The sequence below is a fragment of the Penicillium brevicompactum genome (genome assembly GCF_028827555.1).
Source record: "Penicillium brevicompactum strain IBT 35665 chromosome Unknown utg000005l_segment0_segment0, whole genome shotgun sequence".
NCBI lineage: Eukaryota > Fungi > Ascomycota > Eurotiomycetes > Eurotiales > Aspergillaceae > Penicillium > Penicillium brevicompactum.
The window spans coordinates 3,106,717-3,133,584 of NW_026623208.1; the positions used below are offsets into that span (position 1 = coordinate 3,106,717).

At 50.9% G+C, this 26,868-nt stretch overlaps 13 protein-coding genes across 13 annotated transcripts; 5 read left to right on the plus strand and 8 right to left on the minus strand.

Moving 5' to 3' along the window:
• Positions 1-31: 31 nt before the first annotated feature.
• Positions 32-1,153, plus strand: N7506_007019 (uncharacterized protein; the record flags this gene model as incomplete). The annotated part of the gene is made up of 1 exon (XM_056956312.1): positions 32-1,153. One exon carries the CDS (start codon positions 32-34, stop codon positions 1,151-1,153), a length of 1,122 nt encoding a protein of 373 aa, XP_056810646.1.
• A 279-nt stretch (positions 1,154-1,432) lies between these two features.
• On the minus strand, positions 1,433-2,825 carry N7506_007020 (ribonuclease P protein subunit p40; the record flags this gene model as incomplete). The annotated part of the gene is made up of 6 exons (XM_056956313.1): positions 1,433-1,574; positions 1,640-2,105; positions 2,153-2,254; positions 2,305-2,367; positions 2,491-2,632; positions 2,685-2,825. The coding sequence occupies 6 exons, from the start codon at positions 2,823-2,825 to the stop codon at positions 1,433-1,435; spliced, it is 1,056 nt and encodes a 351-aa protein (XP_056810647.1).
• Positions 2,826-3,581: 756 nt separating this feature from the next.
• On the plus strand, positions 3,582-5,050 carry N7506_007021 (uncharacterized protein; the record flags this gene model as incomplete). Its single annotated transcript, XM_056956314.1, has 3 exons — positions 3,582-3,919; positions 3,974-4,286; positions 4,361-5,050. Coding segments are annotated over 3 exons (1,341 nt in total), but the record flags the coding sequence as incomplete, so codon positions are not given.
• A 1,031-nt stretch (positions 5,051-6,081) lies between these two features.
• On the minus strand, positions 6,082-9,080 carry N7506_007022 (putative C6 transcription factor Prf; the record flags this gene model as incomplete). Its single annotated transcript, XM_056956315.1, has 6 exons — positions 6,082-6,864; positions 6,922-7,170; positions 7,219-7,710; positions 7,775-8,294; positions 8,361-8,688; positions 8,768-9,080. 6 exons carry the CDS (start codon positions 9,078-9,080, stop codon positions 6,082-6,084), a joined length of 2,685 nt encoding a protein of 894 aa, XP_056810649.1.
• Positions 9,081-9,838: 758 nt separating this feature from the next.
• N7506_007023 (mitochondrial 54S ribosomal protein uL2m) lies at positions 9,839-11,133 on the minus strand (the record flags this gene model as incomplete). The annotated part of the gene is made up of 2 exons (XM_056956316.1): positions 9,839-9,940; positions 10,018-11,133. 2 exons carry the CDS (start codon positions 11,131-11,133, stop codon positions 9,839-9,841), a joined length of 1,218 nt encoding a protein of 405 aa, XP_056810650.1.
• A 1,117-nt stretch (positions 11,134-12,250) lies between these two features.
• N7506_007024 (B-type cyclin nimE) lies at positions 12,251-13,890 on the plus strand (the record flags this gene model as incomplete). Its single annotated transcript, XM_056956317.1, has 5 exons — positions 12,251-12,259; positions 12,382-13,247; positions 13,286-13,559; positions 13,614-13,752; positions 13,805-13,890. 5 exons carry the CDS (start codon positions 12,251-12,253, stop codon positions 13,888-13,890), a joined length of 1,374 nt encoding a protein of 457 aa, XP_056810651.1.
• A 750-nt stretch (positions 13,891-14,640) lies between these two features.
• Positions 14,641-15,558, plus strand: N7506_007025 (HIT family protein; the record flags this gene model as incomplete). The annotated part of the gene is made up of 3 exons (XM_056956318.1): positions 14,641-14,889; positions 14,975-15,068; positions 15,305-15,558. The coding sequence occupies 3 exons, from the start codon at positions 14,641-14,643 to the stop codon at positions 15,556-15,558; spliced, it is 597 nt and encodes a 198-aa protein (XP_056810652.1).
• A 171-nt stretch (positions 15,559-15,729) lies between these two features.
• Positions 15,730-17,368, minus strand: N7506_007026 (tRNA (guanine-N2-)-methyltransferase; the record flags this gene model as incomplete). The annotated part of the gene is made up of 5 exons (XM_056956319.1): positions 15,730-15,786; positions 15,841-15,965; positions 16,025-16,230; positions 16,279-17,141; positions 17,255-17,368. The coding sequence occupies 5 exons, from the start codon at positions 17,366-17,368 to the stop codon at positions 15,730-15,732; spliced, it is 1,365 nt and encodes a 454-aa protein (XP_056810653.1).
• Positions 17,369-17,659: 291 nt separating this feature from the next.
• Positions 17,660-19,368, minus strand: N7506_007027 (putative histone deacetylase SIR2; the record flags this gene model as incomplete). Its single annotated transcript, XM_056956320.1, has 5 exons — positions 17,660-17,842; positions 17,895-18,074; positions 18,135-18,686; positions 18,758-19,068; positions 19,149-19,368. 5 exons carry the CDS (start codon positions 19,366-19,368, stop codon positions 17,660-17,662), a joined length of 1,446 nt encoding a protein of 481 aa, XP_056810654.1.
• Positions 19,369-19,752: 384 nt separating this feature from the next.
• N7506_007028 (ACL4 family protein) lies at positions 19,753-21,000 on the minus strand (the record flags this gene model as incomplete). Its single annotated transcript, XM_056956321.1, has 3 exons — positions 19,753-20,392; positions 20,443-20,751; positions 20,813-21,000. 3 exons carry the CDS (start codon positions 20,998-21,000, stop codon positions 19,753-19,755), a joined length of 1,137 nt encoding a protein of 378 aa, XP_056810655.1.
• Positions 21,001-21,339: 339 nt separating this feature from the next.
• On the plus strand, positions 21,340-22,099 carry N7506_007029 (RWD domain-containing protein; the record flags this gene model as incomplete). Its single annotated transcript, XM_056956322.1, has 2 exons — positions 21,340-21,406; positions 21,477-22,099. The coding sequence occupies 2 exons, from the start codon at positions 21,340-21,342 to the stop codon at positions 22,097-22,099; spliced, it is 690 nt and encodes a 229-aa protein (XP_056810656.1).
• Positions 22,100-22,572: 473 nt separating this feature from the next.
• Positions 22,573-23,637, minus strand: N7506_007030 (LYR motif-containing protein; the record flags this gene model as incomplete). Its single annotated transcript, XM_056956323.1, has 3 exons — positions 22,573-23,322; positions 23,379-23,536; positions 23,589-23,637. The coding sequence occupies 3 exons, from the start codon at positions 23,635-23,637 to the stop codon at positions 22,573-22,575; spliced, it is 957 nt and encodes a 318-aa protein (XP_056810657.1).
• Positions 23,638-25,286: 1,649 nt separating this feature from the next.
• On the minus strand, positions 25,287-25,942 carry N7506_007031 (E2 ubiquitin-conjugating protein MMS2; the record flags this gene model as incomplete). The annotated part of the gene is made up of 5 exons (XM_056956324.1): positions 25,287-25,347; positions 25,401-25,480; positions 25,535-25,660; positions 25,714-25,793; positions 25,870-25,942. The coding sequence occupies 5 exons, from the start codon at positions 25,940-25,942 to the stop codon at positions 25,287-25,289; spliced, it is 420 nt and encodes a 139-aa protein (XP_056810658.1).
• Between the last annotated feature and the right edge of the window lie 926 nt (positions 25,943-26,868).

A 26,868-nucleotide genomic window follows, 5' to 3' on the forward strand; every position in this document is an offset into this window, starting at 1 on the left:
TTGTTTTAGCGAGATGTCGCAACCATCAAGCATGAAGTCACCCAGCAAGCTGCCCGCAGCGCCAAGTCAAAATCAGATCCCCATTTCGTTTCCACGAAAGCCAGTCTCGGTCATCAAACTTCCGCACCTTGAGTCTGCTTTAAAAAAAGTGGCTGCGGCGAGAAGCAAGTTCTACTCACAGAAGATCGCAGTCTTAGTCCGCTGGGACGACGACAACACCGGGGCTGAAGACGACCTGAACACGATGGAGTCGATATTGAAACTCGTGGGCGTCAAGTGTGTCAGGTTTTCAATCGAGAGCAGCGCACAGCTACCCGTCTGGGGTGTTACAGAAAAGGTCAGAAAAACTATCCGCCCATGCGCCAATTCCTCCTTGCCCTCGCTCTTTATTTTTTATTACTCTGGACACAGTGCTGTTAAAGACGGTATGCTGCGATTCACCTCAAACGGGAAAGAAATTCGGTGGAGTCATATCTTTTCAGAACTTCACCAGGCAGAGCTCATGGATCATTTTGTCATTCTTGACTGCTGTCACGCGGCAGCCGCGATTCGAGAGCCCGAAGCCAAGTCCAACATCCACATTATCGCGGCGATTGGAGAGCAGGAGATTACCCCCGCACGTGCGGCCACAAAATCATTCACCCAAAGACTGTTCCGGGCTTTCCAAACGCTCAAGAAGAAAGAGAGCTTTAAAACTGCTGAATGGTTCGAGCAACTCCAAATCGAAAAACCAAAGTTTGCTCCAAATGCCATTTTTGAGACGGTTAGAGGAACCGGACAGATCAGTCTGATACTCAACAATCAAACTCCGTCTCGTCTGCCCCGGCCAATATCTGGAGTTAGCAGAAAACACGTGCTGGTGAAGCTCACTCTAGAAGGACAACGAAACGCCGTTGAAAGTTTTTCACGAGCCATCCGGCAATTGCCGCCCAACATGAAGGTTGAGATTCGTGATGCTTTTGAGACCGACGCCTCAGTTTTCTTCATGCTGCAAATGTCATGGGAAGGATGGGTCTTATGGACACGTGTTGTGCACTTGGAGTTCGTCGGTACCACACTCGGTCCTTCCCTAATTTCCAGAGCCGCGATTCCCCCTGTTCTAGCCTCCGAGGAAAATATGCCCCTTGAAAACCTTTCTCTGAAGGACGCATGATACCTCTGTTTTTTTTGTTTTGTTTTTTTTTTTCTTCTTTTTTTTCCCCACCCGCTTCGCTTGGTTAAGAAATCTGTTACTTGAGGACAAAAGTTATTTTGCTTGCTATGATACACTGCAGCTAGGATATATTCAAATAAATTCCCAATTGGGCGACGGCGACCATCTATGGTTTCCGTTGGTCACCTATTGTTCCAAGGGTGAATTAAACCTATTTTCTTCTTATCACGGAAGTATGAAGTTTGGATTTACGGTGACGGGGTCTGTGTTAAGTTAGGGCTATTGCACTATCGAAGCTCCCACGTTTTCCCAGCAGATGACGTTCGTGCCTTCCTTCAGCACCGTCAGCCCATCCTTTCCTTCCACGGCTTCCTTCCCTAAACTCGATGCGGCAAGTGCGAACCACTGTCGGGTTTGGGCCCTGTAGATTGGTCAGTTTCAGACCCTAAAGAAGGTAACAACCCCTAGGGTAAATTGGAAACTCACAGCAAGAACAACTCGGTGACCCATTGGCTGGATATCAATCCACGCCATTTTAAGCTCACGAGATCAGCTGGAGTTTCTTCTGCGTCTGGAACCGCATATCGACTCAGGTACGGGTCGATATCATCTTCTTGAACCCGGGGAGAACCCATTTGAATCAGAGCAAGCCATTCCGCCAAATTGCCACAGTATTCTTGGGCTTCCCCTTCCGTCATATCCTCCACCTTCTCGTGGAAGTGAGGCATGACGACTGCCTTATGGTTGACCTCCTCAGCCTCACATGTCAAAAGCTGTGGCTGAAGCTGGTGAATAGGCTTGTTCTCAGCCCCTTCCTTTAAAGTGGTATCTTCCAGGTCATGGAACAGCCAGGCCACTGATTGAGTCAGGACATTGGAAAAGGCCCAAACGATTCTTTCGAACCCTTTCTTGCCATGCAGCATCGATGGCAGTCGCAAATTCAATTCCACCACTGACATCGTTAGTAAAGAGTCCGACATTGTTCGCGGTTATACGTACAATATCTCTCTTTGGCATGCTTCCTGCCTCCGCTGCGGATGACTTTGCCTGTGAGGCCGGTTCGCTCATAAATCTCCTTTCCAAGTTCCATCCGCAAGATGCCTGCGTTCACGTTAGCACTGTAGCTGCTGTAGGGGCAAATTCTCACGAACCATCGCGAAGTGTGAAGACATTGTCTGATCCAGAGGACCCTTCGGAGATCATCAAGATATTCCCTGTCGCCAAGTTAGATGATGGGTTCTGTGAATTGATTGAGTCTGCTGCCGGGCGTTGGTTCACATGAAGCGCACTTCAAATACACCTCAGCTCCAGCCGAGCTTGACAAGGATTAGAATTACCTGACTTGATGTATGTATTGAAAAACTCATGCTCCAGCAGAGAAGAAGGCGGCATGAAGACCCGTGCATACCGGGGCTTATTTAATTTGGCGAGTGACGGTTTGATCTTGTCATAGGTTTCCTTCGGTAGGATGAGTTCGACCTGCTTTTCGTCAGTTCAAATAGCCCCGGCATCCCCTGTTCGCATCACCCACAGAATGTAGAAGTGGATGATTCTGGATTGTAGAAAAGGGTGGTCGCTTTGGGATCTGCTTTGGCTCAACGTATGCCGGTAATGAAGATATGGTAGTAAAGCATTTTTCGCGCCGTGACACATCGTCCACTTGATCGAACATGTTGCAGCTCGGAGTGCACCTGTGGCAACTTGTCCCTTGATAGGTTGATTTTTCGGCGGGTGAGGTTGGATTAAGCTCGGCCCGGACCCATAAGGCTGCATACCGTTTCTTATTGGATTGCTTGTCGAAATGTCTCTACGTAGTTCCCTCAATGTCGGTGGGTTTGTGAGACCTCAGTCTATACATTTGTCTGACAGCAATTCACGCTGCGATCTGACGTCTCGGCGCTTTCTTTCACTCGATGCATAACGCCATACGTCGAGCATGAGCATCCTAGCAAGCACCGAATGAAGATACTTTAACGGAATCTCTCGTGGCTCTACTACAAGTCAAGCAATATGTTCCTCTCTCTCTCCTGCTCGTCACTTTGACTCGAATGCCGGCTTGAGTTCTACCGGCCTGTGTCTGTATTTTGTCTCAGAACCCGAGAAACCAGTGTAAATTGCTCGCTTGTCCCTCGATCGAGTGAAAAAACTACTCAAACTCATGACTCTCATAGCTAGCCGAGAATATTTATACTCTTGACTGTGGATGCGGTGTGTGTACTATTCACGCAGTACAAAAGCTGAAGCTTACACTTTAGGATTCCCGGGCAGTTGCACACAGTTTCACATACACGAGATTCGGATGTCCGAATAAAACCAAAACTCAGTTTGATGATTCTCTCATGTCTCTAGTCATATTTCAAACAAGCCAGAAATCGTCAAAGACAAAAATTCAACGAGAAAAACAAAAGACATACAGTTGAATGCCTAGGCGATGACGGCTACACCCGAAAGTGACGACTGCCAGGCAGTATCGAAGGCGGTATCCGAATGTCCTCCAACTGCATCCTCAAGCAGCCCGTCCTATAGCCCTGTGAAAAGAACCAACTCTCCTTTGACGTCCAATTGCTCTCATGCCAAGGCGATCGACTTAGCCCTGCGCCCGTTGCAAGAGCCACCAGAGTCACCAGAGCCGAAGTCACCACAGCCAGTCCAAATGGCGCCCGCGCGCCGCGATCTCCTCCACAAGGACCACTTCGCGTTTGTCTTTGGAGGCGTCAAGACTCAGAGCTACTCTGATCCAGCCGCCAAGGGTCCTGGATCACACACGTAAGCTCAGTGTTGGCGCCAGCTCTCGTTATCTGTACTGATCGCGCATCGCAGCATCCGCACTCTCGCATGGAACCCCACCGGCCAACTGATTGCCACGGGCTCCGCCGATAGGACGCTACGCATTTGGAATCCGGATCGCCCGAACTTCCGATACTCGACTGACTTGCGCGGCCATTCGGGTGCCGTTGAGAAAGTCCTCTTCAATCCGGTTCGCGATGCCGAGCTGGCGAGTTGCTCCGCCGATGGCACGGTGCGCTTCTGGGATGTGCGCTCTAAGACGTGCGTGAGCAAATTAGATGTCGGAGGTGAAGCTTTCACTATGTCATGGTCTGCGGATGGCAGTACAATGGTTGTTGGCAAGAAGGTAGGTCGCCTGCGACTTGGCAGACGCCCGATGCGATCGCTCACGATATGCTTGCTCACACACGCCTTGACTAGGACGATACTTTGATCCCCATCTCCGTTCAGTTTCCCTCCGCACCGACTACCCACCCCGACGGCCCCAGAGCCCTCAACCTTCCCTCCTCCACACCTGGCGCAACTACATACACAGCTCTAGATCCCCACCCTCAGACCGTTCAAACGAACGCTACCACTTTCTCATGGTGTATGCCGACGCCTGAACGTCCCGAGCAACAGATTTTCGTTACGACGGGTGAAGGCAAGGTCAAGATCATGGAATACCCATCTTTCAACATCATGCATACTCTCAACGCGCACACTTCGGCGTGTCTTGCTATCGCACTCGCCCCCACGGGCCGATACCTCGCGGTGGGCGGTAGCGATGCCCTCATCTCTCTCTGGGACACGACGGACTGGATCTGTCGCCGCACACTCTCGAGCGAGAATGGCGGTGCGATTCGCGGTGTGAGCTGGAGTTTCGACGGCCGCTTTGTGGTGGGTGCGTGTGATGAGCCTGCATGTGGTGGTAATGGTCTTGAAATCTTTCACGCGGAGTCTGGGGATAGCATTTACACAATTCCCACGGCCGGTGTACATGCCGGTGTCTCGGCTGTGGCATGGCATCCGTCTCGGTACTGGCTGGCCTACTCGACTACCACTGACGGGGCAGGTAGCTCTAATTCCGGGGGCTTAAAGATTGTTGGTGCTGCTGGCGGTGGTCTGTGACCTCGGGCATTGCATTTGGCCTCTGTTGTTTTGAATTTTTCTCGCAAGCCTTTTTTTGCATCGAGGTGTACTATTAGACATGCAGGCATCTGGCTTTCAAATATTATGAATGGACGTACTAAACAATTATCAATGGCATAATACAAAAGAGTTAACCAAAGCCATACTTCAGTAGCTTTATAGCGACCAGGGCAAATTTCAGTATTCCAAGGGTCCTATCACAATAATTTCCTATTTTGTCTTGGGCCTACACTGCCATATATCACCTTCTGTGACGTATTGCAACAGGACCTCAATAATTACAGTTCCTGGCGACGGGCTGTACCCTTGGGTCCGGCCGGACCTTCCAAGGTTTCCTTCTGAACTACTTCCGGGGTTCCTCGCCCGGGGACCTACGCCCCTGGCCGATACAGATCTGCGTAGATTTGTCATAATAACATGGTGAAAAGGAGTCTTGATTTGTTATAATTCTGGAGAAGCCTTCCAGGTTTGCCCCGTTTTAAATAATACATATAATGCTCAAAAGAGAAAAGCCCCGCCCGCAAGACACCGGTTGACCGTTCATCATTCATGAAATAGGTGGGTGGAAGTTCGAGCTTTTTAGCTCTCATAATTATCGACCTTTGCTGTTAGGGAAGCCGTGGAGGGGAGAAGTGTGTTGTGTTGATCTGAGTGACGTCCCAAATCCAAAAATGGGAACCAGCTTCAGTGTGGAACACTGTAGTCCCTGTACGGATTGGGGTGCTCATAAGCTGCAAGGCCAATGCCTTGCATGTATCACAGTCAGGCAGGGATTGCGAAACCGTAGAAGGATTTCCAAGGGTAAGCTACCCTACCAGCATTGCTATAGGCGATCGATCGGTCATCCGATCTTCGTCGGGTGCAATATCTTGGGCCCGAGTTGGCTTGCGAGAAATGAATCCTTCACTCGCAGCGAGCAATCCGGGAACCAGCAGTAGTGGTTATATTCTCATGCCAACGGATAGACAAATTCATTGGCGAGCATTCTTTTGTCTGCGCGCAGAGATCACTCATGACGGTCGCCAGTCCTCCCAGCCAGGGTTGGCTCCACCGGATGGGCTTTCTCCCAAGACCTGAGTGCCCAGAATCTGGGCCCATTGAGACTCGGAGAAGTTCTCCATGCTAAGGTTGCCTAGATCCAAATTGCCCATCTGGGGCATTTGGTCTGGAAGACCCCATGTGGGCGGTGCAGAGAACGCGGTTGATGGATCAGTGGGCATAACCGGGCTACCAGAGCTGCTTGGGTAGAACCGAGCGTTCATGGAGTTCATTCCAGCCGCTTGGGGGTTGGGGATTTCGGATGGCATGTGAATTGAGTTCAGTTTATCGAATGGTAATCCAGAGCCTTGGTTGGGGTGGTTTGTGGACTTTTGCTTTTTCGTTCCGGGAGGTGCATCCTCAGCACCGGTGAGTGAATATGATGTGTTCGAAGATGAGTTCAGGGTCGAAGGTGTCGGGTGATCTGAAGGTGGATTGTTCCTGTCACTGAGGTTTCCAAAGTCAGGTGAGAAATCCATATCCATGTCGACGATGGTCCCTGGGTCAGCCTGTTCCATTTGATTAATCGGACTTCGATCAAAGGGATGTCGGTTATCATCGCCGCTGAATGCTGGACCTCCGGCTGGCTGGGTTGCCGATTCTTTGTATCGACTTGGGAGTGATGTTGCTAAGCCCGGAGTAGATTGCTGGTAGGTAGGACGGTTGGCATCGCGCTGGGATTGCTCCTTCGTTGGGGCAGTTCCACGAATGTTGGTGACGGGAGGACAATCGGGGGCTTCATTACAATAGCTCTTCTGGGAGGTATTAGTGAGTGGTTCTCGATCCTCGAGGGGCGAATCTAGGAGACGTACCAGCATGGAATGTGCCGCATATTTGGAGACTTGTCTGTCGTCCAAAGCGCGGATGCCAGTTCCATCAAGGTCAACATCCAACTGCACGAGGAATGACTCGGTCAAAGGATTTTTGTTCTTCATGGCATTCAGAGCGGAGACGAGGAATTGTAATGAGGATTGGACACTAGAATCCTCAGGTCTAGACTTGAGATACTGCACGAAGACACGAGCAGCGATGTACAAGCAGAATGACATGAATGGGTTCAACTAGAGGTGGTTAGTGAAAAGAATTCGGGATGGGTCGTGTGAACCTACGCTCGTCAAATCGACGTGGCTGATCATCTTCATTATACTTGAGATCTGATTTGCAGCCACAAGACATCTGCGCTTGCTCTCAATCGTGATCTGGTTGGGCATTTTGTTCTTTTCAGCCTTGAAAATTGCGGCCTGGTGGAGACAGATAGTCGAAGTATGAATACTCATGTTGGCGAAAATCACGTTTACATCTGTCATGCCACTGGGAAGTCGGAGGTGATCTGGAAGAGATAGGGCAATATGCAGGAGGATGTTATCATGGCTTCTGTGTCGCTTCCAGAATTCTCCATTGAGATCGTGGTCGTTGTCATGAGGCTGAGGTCGATGAATGTGCACCAGGTTACGACCAAACAGACTTGTCAAGACTATGACGCACGCAAACGGAGCCAGTGTCGAGACACCTTCGCCGTTGATGACATCGGTCAGACGAAGTGTTCGTTGTGGTTTGCTTTTCAAGAAAGACTCCTCCGAAGCAGGTAGATTCGTCATAATCTGATTATGGTTAGCCATGACGGCTCCGAGGGTTGAAGGGTTCACTCGTAAAGGAAAAACTCACGTCATTCTCGTCGATGAGGATAGGCCAACCCGTTCCCACACTGGCGTACCTATCCGTGGCAAATGTCCCCCAGAACACTCTTCGCCTTTCCTCGCGCTCAGTCCAATCTCGGGGTGGAAGGATTGATTGCTTGACATCGAGGCCAGCGCCATCCAGTCGATTCAATCCCAGCATCAATGCCAATCTCGCAGCTTTTCCAACACTCAGCCACGCACGCGGGAAATAAATCATTCGGAATTCGTATGTGCCGATGAGTACCCATGTCTGGCAATATGCCAGTCCGACGATGTTCTCTCCAAATCCTTTCATTTCATCGCTTTCGGCGTACTTGCGTGCGCGGTGGTAGAAATGATCATGTAGAAAGAAGTACTTGTCGCTAACAGACGCAGCATGGCACCACATGATGTATCGCAGACATACGGGTGGCCGCATGTTGGGTGCCAAATCCAAGGCTGCATAGTAACGGGGGCGATGGATGATGGGCATCATTGGGTATATCTTCTCAAAGAACAAAGCGTCCCTAGAAGTTATCTCGAGTTAGAACAGATCAAACAGGTTCCAACGTAGGACCGCACGAATCACATACAGTTCTTCGATAACATCCTGCGAAGGAAGTGGCTCCTCTAATCCTAGGCTGATCAAGTCCCACTGGGAGTTGCTGTTCGAGGACGTGTTCTGGGGCGGAGGAAACAACGCTGGGCCTGGGTGTCCTGCAGCAGGGCCAGCTGGACCATGGAATGAACGATGCATCTCACCCCCAAAGCCTCCCAGATCACTCAACTCCGACAGGTCTGGCAAGGCTAGTATAGACTCGTCGCCAATGGGCGCCGTGAAAGCATTATCCAACAGTTGAGGCGGGGATGTTCGTTGCGTAGGTTCTGGATCCTGGCCTTTAAGCAGCGTTTCCACCTGAGCTAATGCATCCCTCATCGTCAGCGATATAGTCCTTGAGTGGTACAAGCGTCATGGCGATCGTTGTTGGGACCAGCGTACCTAATCGTGCTTCAAGCTGCTTGACATATCCCCGCTTTGGTCCACTCTTCTTGCGCACCTCGTCATATGCGCATTCGTGTCCCAGTCTCGAGCATGTGCCGCAGCTCGGCCGCCTCCCATCGCACCTTAGTTTCCTCCTGCGACAGACGACGCACGCGATGCGCTTGGGGCGGGGCACGAAGTTGCTTTCGCCGGCGCTGCCCTCGGCGAGCGCACCATTATCAGCGGATGCGAACCCCATTTGAGAGGAGCCGGATTCTGTGGGGTATCGAAAGGCGTCGGGGCCGAAATTCGATGGCGGGAGTGCCGCCATCTCGCAATGTCACGTAGCTGAGTAATGCAGGTTCGATGAGGTCAACCCGTCGATGTGAGCCGAGGGAGGTGTACTCCGGTCAACAAGCCAAGGACATTCAACTGTTCATTGCCAGGGCCTGAAGTGCCGAGAGTGGGGAGTGGAAAAAGGAACAAAGTTCTATGGATGACGGCGGGCTTCGTATCATAAGAGGCTGAGCTCTCTCGACTTTTTATTTCTCACCAGTTGGAGGAGCATACCCCCTTTTTTTTCGGGCACTTCGATGGCATTCCATCTGAAACTATGAAAAAGCCTATAATTCGCAAGAATATTGACAGGTGGGATCGACATGGCCACGCATCAAGGAGTTGCCTGGAGGCTTGGCAGGGTCTACAAGTGTAAATGCAGCATCTATGAAAGCTACAACTCACTCATGTACTATAAGACACAAATGCTAGGAGTAGATTACATCTTAAATATATTTAGGTACCAGAATATGGCTTCGAACTTCAAGTTTCAGGTTTCAAACTTCAAACTTCGTCTATTTTATTTCGCTTAGAATGTATATCTGGAGCCATCGTACTGTACAGTGCCCCCATCGAAGTTTCAATCAGGTGCGCAACCCAGAAATTCCCAAAAAATAGTGCAATATGGAGTAAAATGAGACACGGAATGTGTGAGAGACAAGATATCGTACAGTCATCCTCGGTGCGGTGGGGATGAGGTATAGGGTGAAGAGGTATGGAGCGATTCAAAGACATAACATAGTGGAACTATGCTTAGTTGTAACCACGACGACGCTTGCCTTGGTTGCGAGGTCTGGCGTGGACGACAGCCTTGTTGATCTTCCACTTGGGACGGGTCTTGTAACCGGATTTGGTCTGGTAAAAAAAAAAAAGGAGAGTCAGCTCAGTCAAACTGGAATCGTGAATATAGAAATCAAAACGGAGATACATACCGGAATACCCCAAGGACTCTTCGGGTCAACGTTACCCTTGGACTTTCCACGACCACCACCGTGGGGGTGATCCATGGCGTTCATGGCCAGACCACGAACAGTCGGGCGAACGTTGCGCCAACGCGAGCGACCAGCCTTTCCGAGCTGGGTGTAGTGGTAGTTGGGGTTGCTGGTGATACCAATGGTGGCACAGCAATCCTTGTGAATGAGACGGACTTCACCACTTGAGAGGCGGACCGTAATGTGCTGGGCTTGTTGCTCTTGCTTCTGTCTTTCACGCACAGTCAAGGGCTTCTTTTCGGCCTCCATTTCCTCTTCGTAGACAGTTTGTTGGCGCGAGTCACTGCCCTTGGCAACGACTGTGGCGTGAGTTCCAGCACTGCGGCACAGCTGACCTCCCTTACCGGGTCGCAATCCGAGATTGAAGATCAGGGTTCCCACGGGAATCATGTGCAGGGGGAGGCAGTTACCTCTCCAGGCAGTTCGGGCTGCCAGGACACCGGGATCGACTGTGCCTCCCATGCTGTTCCATAGATCCTGGGGAATACCAGACATGTAACTCTGGACCACATCGCCGGCGCGCATTCCATCGGCTGCGAGGATGTAGCTCAGCTTGCCAGTCTCCTTGCTGGCAGTCAAAGCGATATGGGCACTACGACCCGGGTCGTACTCAATGCGCTCTACCGTGTGTGGCCCAGGGGCCATGCGCAGGAAGTCGATGGTTCGGATTCGACGCTTCGCACCACCACCATGATGACGGACGGTCACTCGACCGGAGTTGTTACGACCACCCTTCGCGTGACCACGCTTGGGGAAGGTGAGCTTGTGCACGGGACGGCCTTTCCACAGGTGGTCGTTGACCGGTCGTCGCAAATGTCTGATACCGGGGGTGCGTGGAGTGTAGGTCCGCAGGTTCACGCCCGAGCTGCGGGTGGGCGGAGGAGCGAAAGAGATGTTCGGATCGACAAAGGTGTTGACGGGGGTTTCGACGGGCTTGGGCTTGGGGATTTCGATCTCATTCACGATTGTCGAGTAGCCACGGACGGGTGAAGGCAGAGAGGGTAGACACCGAAAGGGCAACCGAATGCCCCGGAGGGCAATTCGGGTTTGAAGCATTTCTGCCAATGAGTTGGGGAGGGAGGGGACTAAAAGAGCAGTTGCAGAGGGATCAATTGGATCGGTGGTCGATGAACAGAAAGTCTCAAGTCCAAAAAGCGTAGACCAATAGGGACTCGGATGCTCTCCTCTCCTCGGTCTGCACAGTTGCGCTCCACGGAAACAAAAAGTTCAGGCTGATCACGTGATCTGGGAATAGATCAGCCACCGTAGTAACACAGCCACAGATGTGTGGCACATTATAACTGTCAGTGACTAGTTCACGTGACCCATGACATAATACTTTACGAGCAATACGATACAAACGCCCTCGTTGCCCCGCAACGGACTGTTTACGCACCGCGACGCCCACGCTGTCGCCGCGCCCTCGCGTATCCACCCCGTACCAGCGGTACTGCGGTACTTTACAGCTCCAAACGGGCCCTCTCCCCTTCATTGCTGGATCTACTTCTATCTCAACCTCCCCTTCTCCGTTCGATCTTCCCTTTCTCTTTCTGCTGAATTCTCTCTCCCATTCTTCAATTTCATAGGGTTAAAACATCTTGTACTATCAATTTCAGTCAAGATCCACGCGACTGGGTGGGGCGTCTTTCAGGTTGGGCCTGTTTTCCGCGCTAGTCCAGTAGGGCCAAACATCGCCTTGCCCTCTCAAGTTCTTCACTTTCCCTCATTCCATTTAAAGATACATCCTTCCCATCCCCACCAGCAACCTCGCTGTGAATCGCGTGCGAACACCGGCTGCACTAATCGCCCAGGTGACTGTTTTATTTGCCATACCTTTTTTTCCCCGATCGCGCGTCGTTAAAGCGAGCCAGCTGGGGTCAATCGCGGGTCTCGTCATAAGTCAACAAGAGTCTGATATTGGACTTGTACTTCTACCATAACATCTTCATCTGTCGGCAAGCAACCTGTACCGATCGGACAGTGCATTTGCTTCAGAACGACAGCATTTTCACGCGTGGTACGTGCACATAGACCTCAATCCCCTGGTATGAGGTCCCCACCGAGGCAATGCTGTCCGGAATGCTGACGTGACACCTTCCGCAGAACAAGAATTATTATATTCTTGTCCCCTTTCTCCAATTCCTACGCGTCCTTCTTTCTTCTTCTTTCCACGATGCCTCAGGTGAGCAATTAGAACCGTTAAACATCACGCGTTTTCGTCCTTGCTTGAGATCCAGGAGCTCAATTCTTGAGATCCGATCGTCTCAAAACTTCGTCATCGGACTAAAACTGACTCCCCTCCAGGCTCGCACCCTCCGCACTCGAGGCACGATGAACGAGAACGATGAGAATGGGCCCTCGGCACGCGTCACTCGGGCCAAGACCGCCGCCCTGACGACCGACGTCGCCGCTGCCGCAGGCAAGAAGACTCTAGGAGTGAAGCGAACCACCTCGACCACAACCGCCGGAGTGCAACGCCCCCGTGCCGCTCTGGGTGATGTGAGCAACGTCAACAAGACCGAGGTGGTCGACGCGAAGGCCGGCAAGAAGCCTGCCGCCAGCAAGGCTGGCTTGACCTCCAAGGCAACCGCCCACACCGGAGGAATCCAGAAAGTCAGCCGCACAAACTCGGCTCGCACTTCCACCCGTCCTCCCCTTCAACCCCGCGATTCCAACAAGAAGCCCGCCAGCACCACACACAAGCGCCCTTCCAGCAAGGAACCGTCTACGCAGGCCGATGAGCCTCCCCGCAAGAAGGCTGATCTGGTGGAACGCAAGGAACAGCCGGTTATTGAAAAGATTCCCGAAGAAGTTGAGACCACCAAGTCGACTGTGAAGGCATTCGAAGACGCCGTGCAAGATCTGGACACTGAGGACCTGGATGACCCATTGATGGCCGCCGAATACGTGGTGGAAATCTTTGAATACCTGAAGGATCTGGAGATCATCACTCTGCCTAACCCCGAGTACATCGACCACCAGCCCGACCTCGAATGGAAGATGCGCGGTATCCTTGTCGACTGGCTCATCGAAGTCCACACCCGTTTCCGTCTTCTCCCCGAGACCCTCTTCCTCGCTGTCAACATCATTGATCGTTTCCTGTCCGCTGAGGTTGTCGCCCTTGACCGTCTACAGCTTGTCGGTGTTACCGCCATGTTCATTGCCTCCAAGTACGAGGAGGTCCTTTCCCCCACGTTGCCAACTTCAGTCACGTCGCCGATGAGACCTTCTCCGATAAGGAAATCCTCGACGCCGAGCGTCACGTCCTTGCTACCCTCGAGTACAACATGAGCTTCCCTAACCCCATGAACTTCTTGCGCCGTATCTCCAAGGCCGACAACTACGATATCCAAACCCGTACTCTCGGAAAGTACCTGATGGAAATCAGTCTGCTTGATCACCGCTTCATGGGCTACCCTCAGAGTCACATCTCCGCTGCCGCTATGTACCTCGCTCGTCTCATCCTTGAGCGTGGCCATTGGGTATGTTGTATTTTCTTGCTTTGGTGTTGACAACATTGCTAACCTTCATGTCAGGATGCTACTCTTGCTCACTACTCTGGATACACCGAGGAGGAGATTGAGCCTGTCTTCCAACTGATGGTCGACTATCTGCACCGCCCTGTCTCCCACGAAGCCTTCTTCAAGAAGTATGCTAGCAAGAAGTTCTTGAAGGGTAAGCATGACCTAGTCTCTCCTTGTCTGTACACCGCTAACACCCCTCTTAGCTTCCATCTTGACTCGCCAGTGGGCCAAGAAGTACCACCACCTGTACGTCGATAGTGCCGACTCGCTCGCCAAGGACGAGCAGTAATTGTACCATTTACGATGTCATGCTTCCTTGTTCCGGTGATGTCAGCGCCTTTCATGACTATTCCAAGGCTCTCGCGACGCCCCGAGCAGGCAAATTGAACTTCTACATATGTTGGCATCTCATTGTGCTGGTCTCGACTACCTCTTTGCATATTCTTACGACGACTTGATATTGAATTTGTGCGCTCCGCATTTGTGTTCTGTGATGGGGTGTTCTGGCGCTCGGTCCTGTGCTATTGTTTTCCTTTTCTTCGGCTTTCCCGTGCATGGGCAACGTCTGCCCTGATACCTTTTTTTACCTTCTCGTCATCCGTGTTCCAGGCGTCGGGATTTATTCATTCAAATCGCAATTTTAACTTCTTACCGATGTGACACATCGTCTTTTCTATGTTCAATGTTCCTCGAGCCCCTGTGGGAAGAGCTCCTTGGAACTTGGAAGGTGAACAATGTGACATCTGGGCTGGGAGGTTTTTGGAGGATCTCGAAGAGACTCGAAGAGAGAGATGGAAAAAAGGACCAAGATGCAGGGAGAGGTAATTTGTTGGACTACGCTTTTGGCGTTGTGTATGTCTCTTGGATTCTTCGTATGTCTTCCAATTAAGCTTCTTAGCTTCTTAGCTCCTAGCCGAGGTCTCCCCTCTTGTTTACCCAAAATCCCGTTCAACTTTGTTTCATCCTTTTGTAACCTTTCGCTTTCGCTTACCCTGTCGATCTATACCTCCATTTCTCCCAATTGTCTTTATTTTACGCCATGGATCCAAGCCCCTCATGTCCATTCTGCAAGATCGCGTCCTCATACCCCTCAATCCCATTCAATGACCCGGACATCAATCCCACATCCTTAGACCCTGATGCTAGACCATTGTCCCACCTCATCCTGTCCACCGACCATGTTCTCGCTTTCTTGGACATCATGCCGCTTACCCGCGGACATGTCCTCGTGGCCCCGAGGAAGCATTACAACACCGTAGGCGACATGGGCGTTCAAGCCGGACAAGAGGTATGTTCATGTGTATCCCCAATACATCTACACATACATGTACAATGCAACATCCATCTTCTTCCGATACTTATTTTCTCCGCAGATCGGCAAATGGCTCCCAATTCTGTCGAGGGTTGTCATGAAAACCGTCTTCGGGGACGATCCAGACAGACACTGGAATGTGGTCCAGAACAACGGTATGTCCTACCCTTGCTTTTCACCATTTCCTCCCTGTGAATAGTCCGGGTGTGTTCAATTGCAACTCCGCTATCGATCTCAGAGCGCAAGGAGAGATCCCCGGTATCGGATCGGGAAATTATTGGATTCCACTGCGCAACCCGAGCATCGCACTGGACTGATCTTCATACTTCATGTCATCGTGCATTTCTATGTATGAATTGGTATCTTATGTTCGAACTAATTGCTTGTATAGGTGAAAGAGCTGCGCAGGTCGTGCCTCACGTTCATTTCCACATTATCCCCCGCCCTGCTACTGGGGCTAATCAGAGATCGAGTTTCGCTATGTTCGGCCGGGGCCAGAGGGAGGAACTCGATGATGATGAGGCGGAGATTTTGGCTCGGGATGTGAGACTTGAGCTCATTGAGGAGGTCAAGCGAATCCAGAGGGATGAAGGTGTGGACTTGGCTGCATTGGCTTCTGATGCGAGTCAGCGGGGGAAGTTGTAAGGCTGTGTGCCCTGCTGCATATTTCGTTTTCTCTTTTTTCTGTCTTTCTTGCATATATCTGCGCGACCCTTTGAGGTCTTTGTAAATATACGCAATCATCGTGGCCGCTCCTTCAGATCTCCTGCTGAGATGACGAAACGGTATGTCTTCTCGTGCACATAGTGCTCATCTTTATTTTGACGCTTTGAAGTCTTCTACAACCCGAGTGCCGTGTCCTCGAAGCATGTGCTTTTCAATCCGTTAGCCAATTGTTCTCGTGATTCTCCCATTGATAGTACATACCACTCGTCGGAAGGCATTCAGGTCATCGGCGCTATAGCCCTCGTCATCGGCTTTCTTTCGAGCCATTGACACATCAGAAAGCTCTCCCTCGGGGAGACGACGGTAAGTGATCAATCGACGAGCCCCTACGGTGATGTTAGCAGTGCTCTGCGATGTTCGCCATCCAAGGTAATCTCCAACTCACAATTTCCAAAGTCCTGAATACTAACACTGACAACCTCCAAGTTCTCGTGCATGGGGACTGGGAACTCGACTTTCTCGTCGTTGGTAATAGGCATCCACATCGATAGACGACCATTGACAACTAAAGACCGGACCGCGAAGTTGAGGACGTCATTCTGCAGAGCCTCAAAACCGTACGGCTTCTTAGGAGGGACGAACCCAGGTCGGCTGCGCGCGTTAGTCTGGTAGATTAATTCGGAGTATGATCAAACATACAGGTAGGCCGGGATACCATCAATGATGACATTCACAGCGGGTTTCCCCTTGCGCTCTCCTAAGACCCGGAGTCCTTCGCGCACACCGTAAGGTGGATCACAGACAATTCCATCGAGGAACCCAGTCCTTCGGAACGGAGTGTTCGTGAGATCCGATGTGAGCGTATCGATAAACTTGCTCTCCGTTCCATACTGGGTGAAGTTCTCAAACACGCCCAATTTTGAGCGATCTTTGCCACGGAAGCTGCGCCCATCAATATCTGCACCCATCGTCAGAGCTCCGAAGTGCGCTGCGCAAACTATGAAACTTCCAGTGCCGACGAAGGGGTCGAAGAACAATTTTCCCGGCGCTGCGAGTGCCATGTTCGCCGTCACCAGACTCAATTCTGCGTCCATGGACGTCGTGCTGATATATCGGCGCTTCTTAAGGTCGTATGTGATCATATCCTCGCGACAGCTTGAGCCGAGTCTGCGGCCAAGGAAGATTTTCCGTGGCTCTTCTGTTCTCGCTGCGCCGTTTGATGAGGCTTCGACATCATCGATGTACTCTTCCATCACGTAGTATTCTTGGTCCGGGTTCTTCATTTGAATTGGCCCGGTGAATCCCATGTATTGGAATGATTGCATGATCTCTTTTCTCTTCTCTACACTGCGTGTTCCGGAGAAGCAGTTGAAGACGAACCTCCATGAGGCGTCACCGTAGTCTTTCCAGAGGTGCTGGGAGCGTCGACGGACATCTTCATGGAGTTCTTCATAGGTTGTGCCTTCTCCCCATAGTTCAAAGACATCCTTGGCTAGGATGGTGCGCTTGATAGTTGCACAGGCTGCTGCTGCGTCGGGGAATCTCACGACACAGTGTGGAGACTAGTTGATAGGTTAGCTCAATTCTGATATACAAATCTTCTAGGAAAATCAAGTTGGTCTCAGAGTACTTGACTCTGGTCATTCTAGACATTTGATCATCGGTGTGCTCATACAAATTTGTTGTAAGAAAGGATCTCAATCTCGGCACCCGCGATGGTTGCACAGGCTTCTAGTTCCGGGACCCTGAAAGTCTCATGGGTCTGAGCGAAACGAACGAGATAGTCCATGATGGGAGTATCTGTGTTGGGTGGTTTATTGGTGATGGTTCGTTGGAGGCGGGGTGCGGATGTAGATTTTTTTTTCTCGGGACAAAATATATACTCCACGATAAGTTTGATATCTACAAGTACCACATTCTACACCTTTGAGTCTTCTCATTTTCTCAGGGAGTAATTATTTTGGGATGGAGAGATCTTCAGGAAATTTGTTCATTAACGGACCCAAAATCCGAATCAACCGTACTAAAAAAGAGGATATCACACCAAAAAGATACGCCCCTTGAGACCGAAACTCCGTCCCTATGCACCAACTACCTTAAAAACATGTCGTGATTCGTATCCTTCCACTGTGGCAACATCCACCTTCTCATCGGCAGGAATCATATGATGCTGTAGATCCCATCCTGCCCGGCGAGACAGTTCTGACACCACCACGTCACAGTCACCCAAGAGATCAATATCAAACTCCGTGTGTGAGACCGGCTATCGGGCACTGTCAGCATGAATAGGCCCAATAAGGTCAAGAATGACTTACAGTTCGCGAAATATAGATCTGTGGGATGTTGCGCGGTAGAATGCCTGGTACTTCCGCCACAGGGGCTACCTTCAGTGATGTCCCGATCACAATGACCAGATCTGCCAATTCACGATCGTGGTGAATGAGACGCTGGCCAAACTCATCGGGAAGATCTTCACCAAAGAAGGTAATGTCAGGCTGGACAGGAGATCAGTATGGAGTGTTGAGATGACATGGTTGTATGCGGAGAGTACCCACCTTCATGACGCCAGGGGTGGGGATTTCATAGTCATCTTCGTCGGAGCTATCGTCTGGCACCTTGCGGTCCTTCTGCTGCCCATTGGAACTGCGCTTGCGCTTGAGTCCCTGCGGTTGCAAGGCTTCTTCTGCGATTCTCTCCTTGCAGGCGCTGCATTCGGGAATATTACCCTCTTTGATTTCACCAAAGATCGCGTCGCCGTTGACCTTGAATTGGCATTTCACACAAGTAGCGGTTGCAAAGGATCCATGACATTGAACCATCTTCTCGGGCAGTACCCCGGCATTTCCTTCGATGTTATCAATGTTCTGGGTATAATTGGTCAACAGCTTTCCCTTGTCCTGAAGCAGTCGAATGAATCCATGGGTAGGGGACCACTTCTTCTCCGTGGGCAGAATATCCTTCGCGATGGAGAAGAAGATGCTAGGGTCCTCCCGGAAAACCTGAATATCAAAGACTTCCTGGGGGTCACTGAGACCCAGATGTTCCAGCTTGGAGTAGAGACCGGTATCTTTAGATCGGAAGTCGGGAATGCCTAGGCTCGTCGAGATCTGTATAGGCGTCAGTCAGTACTGGCAAATTGAAGCAATGCTCCCAAGTGCTACTGGGCATGGAAACTTACACCGGCGCCGGTCAGAACGATGATGTTGCGGGACTCGCGGAGGAGTCGCACCGCATCGTCGATGGTGTTATACTGGGAAAGTTTAGGTCGTCGGGAGAACTCGCGCGAGATCGCGATCGCCAAAAGAGAGTGGTAGGCCTCATCGGGCGCGCCGTCGAGGAACGCCGGGGGTACGATCCCAAACGCCGTGCATAGTTTCTTGGCCGTGACCGTTTCGCGGACGATGGTCTCCTCCACAAAAGCGGCCTTTCCGATCGCATGTAGGCGCTGTCGATATGTCGTAGCCTCCTCTAGAGTACAGGCGCCGGGGACTATGGAGAAAGCGCGTTAGGCCAAGTTCGCGATCTCCGAGAGCGGGGATAGATCTGGGGTAAGGGTGGGTATAGTTTACCTAGTCCGTCGCGAATCTGGTCGTCGCGTAGAAACTGAATGGCGTCTTCGCAGTCCGAGAGATTGTCCCAGCCGTCCGAATCCTCGCTATCCGTTGCCAGATCGGAGAACATGGCATCCACTGCGAGGTCCGCGTTGGCCTCCACGGCCTCCACGGCCTCCACTTCGACCACGGGGGACTTGAACGAATCCTCTCCCGTTGAGGCTGGTTTCAAGTCCATTTTGCAGGAGTTGAGCTGCCAGCCACGGAGACAACTCTTTCAACTCTTTCCTTCGCGTGAACTTGCGCTGGCAAAAACTCGACTGTATGGCCGGAGACAATATTAATCCGGGGCCGAGTGGCGATATCAAAGTCTGCGGCAATGTACGAGATGTAAAGCTGCAAGATGTACGGAGTGTGATGCTCTCAAAAAGAATCGCGGCCCCTCTCTTTGACCTTTATATATCACCTTGGCAGTTGGTTTCGTGTTCCGGGAAGAAAAGAAGAGGTCAAAGAGCGCAAGTAGAGAACAATGAATCAGAAACACAAACACAGACTACTCTTGGGTGGTATCAAGTGGGAAAAAAGGAAGCATATACATCATCTCATGTGGTCGTAATGGTATCTAAGAGTCCGCCATCTCATCGTCGGAGTCGGCCTCGATCTCCCACTCTTCGTCATCGCCTTCGCCTTCAGGGCCAACGGCTTCATCCTCACTCTCCTCGTCCTCTCCAATTTCTTTGTTCATCTCCTGGACAAGCTCCAACGCATGATCACGGAGACGCTCATCCTCGTATTCAAGCAATCCGTAGAGCTTCAAGCTTTGCTTGAGCCACTCACGGCTAGCCTCGAGAGATGCATGTCTGGGAGACTCGGCAAGTTCTTCAGCAGTCGCATCCCTAGGCGCCTGTTGCTTCTCTGCTAACAGGAAGAGACACCATCCTCCGAGGTACCATGCCTCAACACTTTGGTCATCCTCGAGAATCAGGCGCTCGAGAACTTCCAGAGCCTCGAATTCTAGCGTCACTTCCATGAGAAGTCGCGCAAGACTGATACGGATGGCGAAATCGGGGACGTTGACATCTCCTGGGGTGAGGTCCTTCCAAATTCCCATGCTGCGAACGAGCGCGGCTTGCGCATCTTCAGTGCGCAGTTGTGATATCCGAATGGAAGCGAGAGTTTGCAGCACCTCTGGTGCTTCGGGGGTGACAGTAATAGCTTCCGTAATAAGAGCTTCGCATCTAGCTTCAGCGTCCTCTTCCCAGCTGTTGATTTTGTTAGCTTTGACCAAGATTGCGGTGGAACATGGACTCACGAAAGATCAGTCATATAGGTCTCGGCAACGGCACAGAGTGCGTTGGACAATTTGGTTTTCTTTTGCGCAATGTCGGCGATCGCCTCGGGTGATGTCTTCCCTTCAAGTCCCTGTAGGGCCTGTCTGAGAGATGTCACACCCATTTCGAACCACAGAACACTATCCTTTCCACCTGCCTCGCTCAATTGGGCGAGCCATAGGAACTTCTCAGCGCCTCCACCCTCTGACTCAGGAATTGATCCATCCTGATCGAGTTGGACTGCTTGAAGGAAATAGGTTCTGGCCGTGTCGATATCACCGAGTTCAACACTGATTTCTCCGAGTAGATTGATAGCGGGGAGCTGTGCGGGGGGTATTTTCGGGGCTCAACTCCAGTGCCTGCTGTGCGAGCACGAGTGCCTCATCGGCCCGGCCGGTCTGTAAGAGGGTCGTCGCTTGGTCGAGGAGTTTGGAAGGATCTTGAGCCATGTTGCCTTTCGAGATTGAGCCACCGGGGCCTAGGACGGACTTTTCGCGGGGCTTGGACGACTTTTTCTTTTGCGGTCTGGGCTTTCCCATTGCAGGTTGATCAAGAATGGGAGCAAGGGCGTAGTTTCAATATAATGACAATAGTAGTGGGTATCTTGATAGAACTAAAAAAAAGTTGAAGCTCCGCAGCCAAAAATTTGGAGCGGCTGTTTGACGGGTTTGCATGTGGGACCGCAAGATTGGCACGACGCCTGATTTGCATTTCTCTAAGAGTCGGCATTATATTGCATTCTTCTCAGATCTTGTTTGAATATCCAGTCGCCTTACTGCCTTGCAATCTGCCTGTTACCTTCGCGCAGTGTTGTATACCACATTTGCGCCTCACCACCCTAATTCCTACCCCTCCAATCCGCCGGCGGATCAGCAGCTATGGGTCGCGAAGACCAGATTGAAGAGCGCGAGGTGCTCGACTCAATTTTCCCCGACGAGATTACCGGTAGGTTACATCTGAAGCCCGCTGGAGGCACCAGTTATCCGTGCGTGTCCACTGACGGTCAAATCGCTAGACATCTCCGAAACTTCATACCGAGTGTCCATCACTCTAGACGTTCCCGAATATGGCGAAGAGGAAGAAGAGCCGCCTGTGATCTTCCTCGAAGTTGCCTATCCAGAAGAATACCCCGATGTTGGCCCCAACCTCAACATTACTTCCCCGCCCAATGCTCCGCGGCATCCTCGACTCGATGTCCAGGAAGACCGGGATCAACTGATGGAGGCCCTCCAGCCAACTATTGAAGAGAACATGGGTATGGCCATGGTGTTCACTCTAGTCAGTGCCCTCAAAGAGAGCGCCGAGCTTCTCATGACCGAGCGGGCAGACGCCATTCAAGCCGAGAAGGACCAAGCTGCTGCTGCGCGAGAGGAGGAAGAGAACCGCAAGTTCCACGGCACAGCGGTAACTGTCGAGTCATTTTTGCAGTGGAGCGCGAACTTCAAGAAGGAAATGCAAGAGGTCGAAACACGGCTACGCGAACAACAGGAAGCGGAAGACAAAAAGAAGAAGACCGCCAAGGACGAGAAAAAGCTGACAGGCCGACAATTGTGGGAGAAGGGTCTGGCTAAGGGTGATTACGACGAGGAAGATGATGATGCCATGCCTGCCGTTGAGAAGCTCAAGGTGGCCGCATGAGCTGATTCATGGAAATGTTTATGACCTACTATTACTTCATGCAAATATTGACATCTTGATGCAACTTCATGACTTCGACATTAGGCATTAGAGAAACCCAGATCATGGCCGGGCGGTTGAGTAGAGTAATATACATTGACATGGTCCAGGTGGACCATTTCTATAGTACAAGGAGCAATATTGCGTCCGAGGGACGGTATCGTCCCCTTAGAGGAATGGAAGTGTCATTGGAGCTTCACGGAAGCCAGAGACACAAAGTGGGATGGTAAATGACATGGCGAGTGGTCCGTCATGTCTTCATGGGGAAGGTCAATAATTGATGGACCAGCATCCAATGGCCTTCGTATGACATCCAAACCAGAGAGACCGGCCCATTCAACAAGGCACGACCAGTGCCATCACACACCAAAGTGTCAATTGACTGATTGGGATTGGGATGTGCTCGTTGGCTACAACCGGTTTTCACAAAGTGTTCAGTCCTTAGAGCTGGGAGTGTCGTTGGAAAATCCTAGACTGCGGCCAAGTTTCTTTAAAAACGACGGCTTTGTCGCTTGCTCTGGCCCTTGTTCTTCCTTTGACGGATGCTCTGGTTTATCCTCTGGCTTTCCTAGAGCTGCTGCCTCCTCCTCGGCCAGGGCTCTTTCAGCGAGGACAACCATCCACATATCCTCCGCTAGCTTCTTGTTTTTTGCGTCGTAATCGTTGATCTTGGCTTTGGTCTCCTCAATCGCGTTGGTGGTGGCCGAGGTCCAAGCCGGTAGATCGCGGGTCCCAGTAATACGATCCCAGACCTCCTCATCGTGAGCAAACAACGATTCAACCTTCAGCCTGTCGCGACGCATAATCCATCTCCATCGAATGGCGAGCTTTGACCGTATCGCGTTGCTGAGGTTTTGTGGTATGGGCTTTTTGATGCGCAGGTATGGAACTCCCCGCGAATTCACGAGAACAGGTACGTGTCGTACTTTGTCCCCCAGCGGCCTTGGTCGATCTAGGATCGGCTTTGCGTCGGGGTGTCGTAGGGCGGTTTCATTTTGGAAACGAATCGACTCTGCCTTGCGTGCTGCCCTGGGTGTCAGAGGCGGCGGAGGTGGCACTAGTGATCGAGCCTTCTCTTGCTTCGCGACAAATCTGTCTCTGTGAAGCTTGGCTCGGGATATCAGACGCGTGACTTTTTCTTGGTGGTTCGGATCAGTATGCGCCGCAAAGATAAGGTCTAGAGCCTGAGTACATGAAAGGTCAGTACCAGGCCAACTTGGATCATGATCATTGGGCGAACCTCGTAGCCTGCACGCAGGGCATTCACGGTTTGACTCGGACTCTGTAGGTTCTTGTACCTTCGGAAACTATGTTGAACCACCCCTCTCGCTTCATCGAGCCATGCGGCGTTCTTTGGAGAACGGCATTGATGAAGAAGTGCTCGGTAAAGCGATAAACCTGTGTGGACAATTAGCGATGAGAATGCGACCGAGGGGTTCAGACGACTTACAGGCGAAGCGATGGACCCCAGATTGCTTGGGTACTATATGCCTGTGCATTCTGATGATGAGAGGCAGCTCATGGTATTGATGCCTTGGATGCCTTGGATGGCACGTGAGATCACGTTGCTCAGATGCTCAGTCTGGATCCATCCGATCTTCTGCATGTGACTTTTACGTCATATAGATGATGTAAGATAGAATGTGATTGGCTCGCTATTCTGACGCAAGGGATCAAAGGCACCTAAGGCTTCTGGTTGGCTCGCTTAATCGAGGCTAGTAGACGCTAGTGAGTCAACTGAGCTATAAAACAAGGCCGACACCCGCGCCCTTCCTCTCTTTTCTTTCTTCTTCAGCTCTCTTTGCCTATTGGCTTAGATCAAGTGTAGTATCTGTTCTTTTCAGTTTAATCTCTGAAAGTTGCCTATATGGTAACATCAATGATTATTCTCATTTTTGGATCTCGCATCTTGACCTCTGTGCTTGCGCACGTCTCGATGCACAGTGTCATTGGGCTTACACTACCCCCGATCGACGCAAACCTTTTCATCAACCGCTGCCGGCTTGTCGACCGTTTGGAGAAGAGTGCCTCGTCTATAGCTCTGTTTGTCTGTACTCCGTAGTCATGAATGTGTGGCGCCTGGTACTCCGTGCCTTGGTACAGCGCCCCGTCGCCGTCCCCAGTCAGTCCACAACAACATCTCATACCACTTCTCGGCACATTCACCCTAGTTCAGCTCTTTCCTCGTGACCTCCCTGCTGTCTATAGCCCCTCGTTTATTACTACTCACTCTCGTCCCTCTCACCCTGCGTCTAGGTACCTTCGCTCGCTGACCCGTCGAGTCTTCAACCGTGTATTGGGTACCTAAAGTGAGATGCATCCCGAGGTCGTCACAATTCATGACTACCGTGTTGTTTTCGTATGTTATATGAGAGTACAGTAGCCTTTTCAGCATACCTGCGTATGAATCTAAATACTTCAGTGTTTTGCCTTACTGTTGCTCAAGTAGCTTGCTCATTTGCGTAGCTAGTTGAGTCTCCACCGGTAGCAGTACCATATATATGTTGCGCAGATATCGTCCTTCCAGCTTCAAATGACAACACACTTGACCTAATCCTCCCACCGTCCCCCTAGATAGTATCCCAAGCATGTGTGGCTAAGTTTGTGATCGACTCATTTTACTCAAAGGCGATGTGTTGTGATATTCCAAGGTTTATGCGTTGTGTTCTAAGGTTGGTATGCGTGTAGAATGACGCCCTCGAGAGTTGGCCCCTCAGGGTTGCTGGGTTTCTCGTGCGAATCATATGAAAATACTCAAATGCTGATAAGAGCTGCAGAACAGAAACCAGACAGAGCTGGGAATCTCAATACAGGTCAACCTGAGATAGGCCATTGTACTTCTGACGCGTGGGCATAGTGGATATGCTCAGCGAAACCAACCAGAGAAGATCATTTGTTATTGGTAAACAGACGCCCGTCGCAATGCTCATCACATAAGAACACACTTAAGAGGTAGACACTTAATTGTGAGGTAATAAAAATTTGAAACTCGAAAAGAACCCTGCCGATGCATTCATGCAGACTGTACACGCTGTAGGGTCGTTGAAAAGGAGGAAGAAAAGAGAAGTAAGGAAACCCAAGATGAAGCCGACCCTGATACTCCAGATGTGTCTCTGACTATAGTTGGTGTGGGGCCATGGAGGCTTGTCTAGAATGACGAGCCCTCCTCAGGCTGGGGTAGTTTCTTGTGCTGGGGCAAAGCCATGTTCCTAAGCAACAATAGTCAGCACTAGGTACCACCTGGGCTATGAATGATGCTTGCCTTCTCAGTTCGATCAGAACGGTTTCCATGGTGAAGTCTCGCTTCCAAGTCGCGAGAGTCGGGAACTTTGTCGCATCGACCTATTTGACAATCAATCAACAATGGTCGTGTGTCCGGGTCACAGATCTTGATACCTTTCCGGTTCTGGGGTCCACGCAGGGAAGGTTGACGCGGGAAACGAATTGAACGGTAGGAGGAGTGTCGGGGTACTCAGGTCCACAGTGGATGTTCACGCTGTATATGCGGTTCTCATGGACACTCTGCTGGTGGTTTAGCGATAGAGTCCAACCGGCGATATCGAACAGCAACTCACGTGGGGAGGGCCAAGGATAGTGCCATTCCAGTTGCTCATCATCATGTCCTCTCCATCAGCGAGACCATATGAGCAAGCATCTAAAATCGTAAAAAAACCGGATACGTCAGTGAACTGGAATCGGACATTGTCGGAGGTCGCGAGACCCAATCGTACCTGCACTCAGACCCTTCTCGCCCTTCTCGAGCTCCTCAAGGAGTCGGAAATTTCTTGGGACTTTAGCACTCATGATAGGAACAGTGGGTTGGAAATTTGCGAATGTCACGATGACGGGGACCAAAAACAAGAGGGATGTTGCGACAAGAGGGGCACTGCGGGCGCCCGGCGGTCAAATGCGATGACTAAAGCACCAAGGCTTGGCATTGATTCTTTGAGGTGGATTCTTCATTTGAGCCTCATGCTTCTCCTATCTCACTACCATTGGACATACTGGGATCATTTCATGATCTCCAATACTAGTATTTGAAGAGCGGTTGACTTTGTCAGAGCGAGATGCCTTTGTCTGCTTCTGATATCACCAAGAAACAGCCGAACGACTTACAATACTACATACTCTATGGCATCGGCTTGCAGTCATCCATAAAAGGTTGTCTAGCCACCTGACAGACCAAGAGTCTCCTGAATGAAGATTTCCAGGGAACCCACAGGTCTTTGATCATACGACTAATACTCCACACCTTGCGGTTGGCGTCTCCACTGCTAATAAAGCAATGATCCTGCCCCCGTCAGCGGATAAGACCACGGCTTATCGGCTTATTTCCCAAGTTTATGGAGAAACTATAGGGTTGGAAGGATGTTTTGAATGATGGTAACAAAAGAAGACCCCCGAAAGGACATTTTTGGACATGGAAGATGTAAGTGCCCCATTACTCCCAAGTGTGTATGTATATGAGAGAATGGCAGATGCTTGAAAAGCCTAATATCTTGGTCAGCTTTATACAACGACTGGAGATGATCTTTTGGCACGAGATCCTATAGAAAGAAGTCAGTAGTTTGGGCATGAGGTGGTCGGGAGTGTACACCTGGGCATTTGGCTGACTGCTAGGCAAACACCCTCCAGCCTTTCATCGGGCTTGAGCTGTCAACTTTGCCAAACTCCTCTTTAGGTCATGTATGTGAGATAGAGGTAGAATGTGTGTGTGTTTGACACGAGAA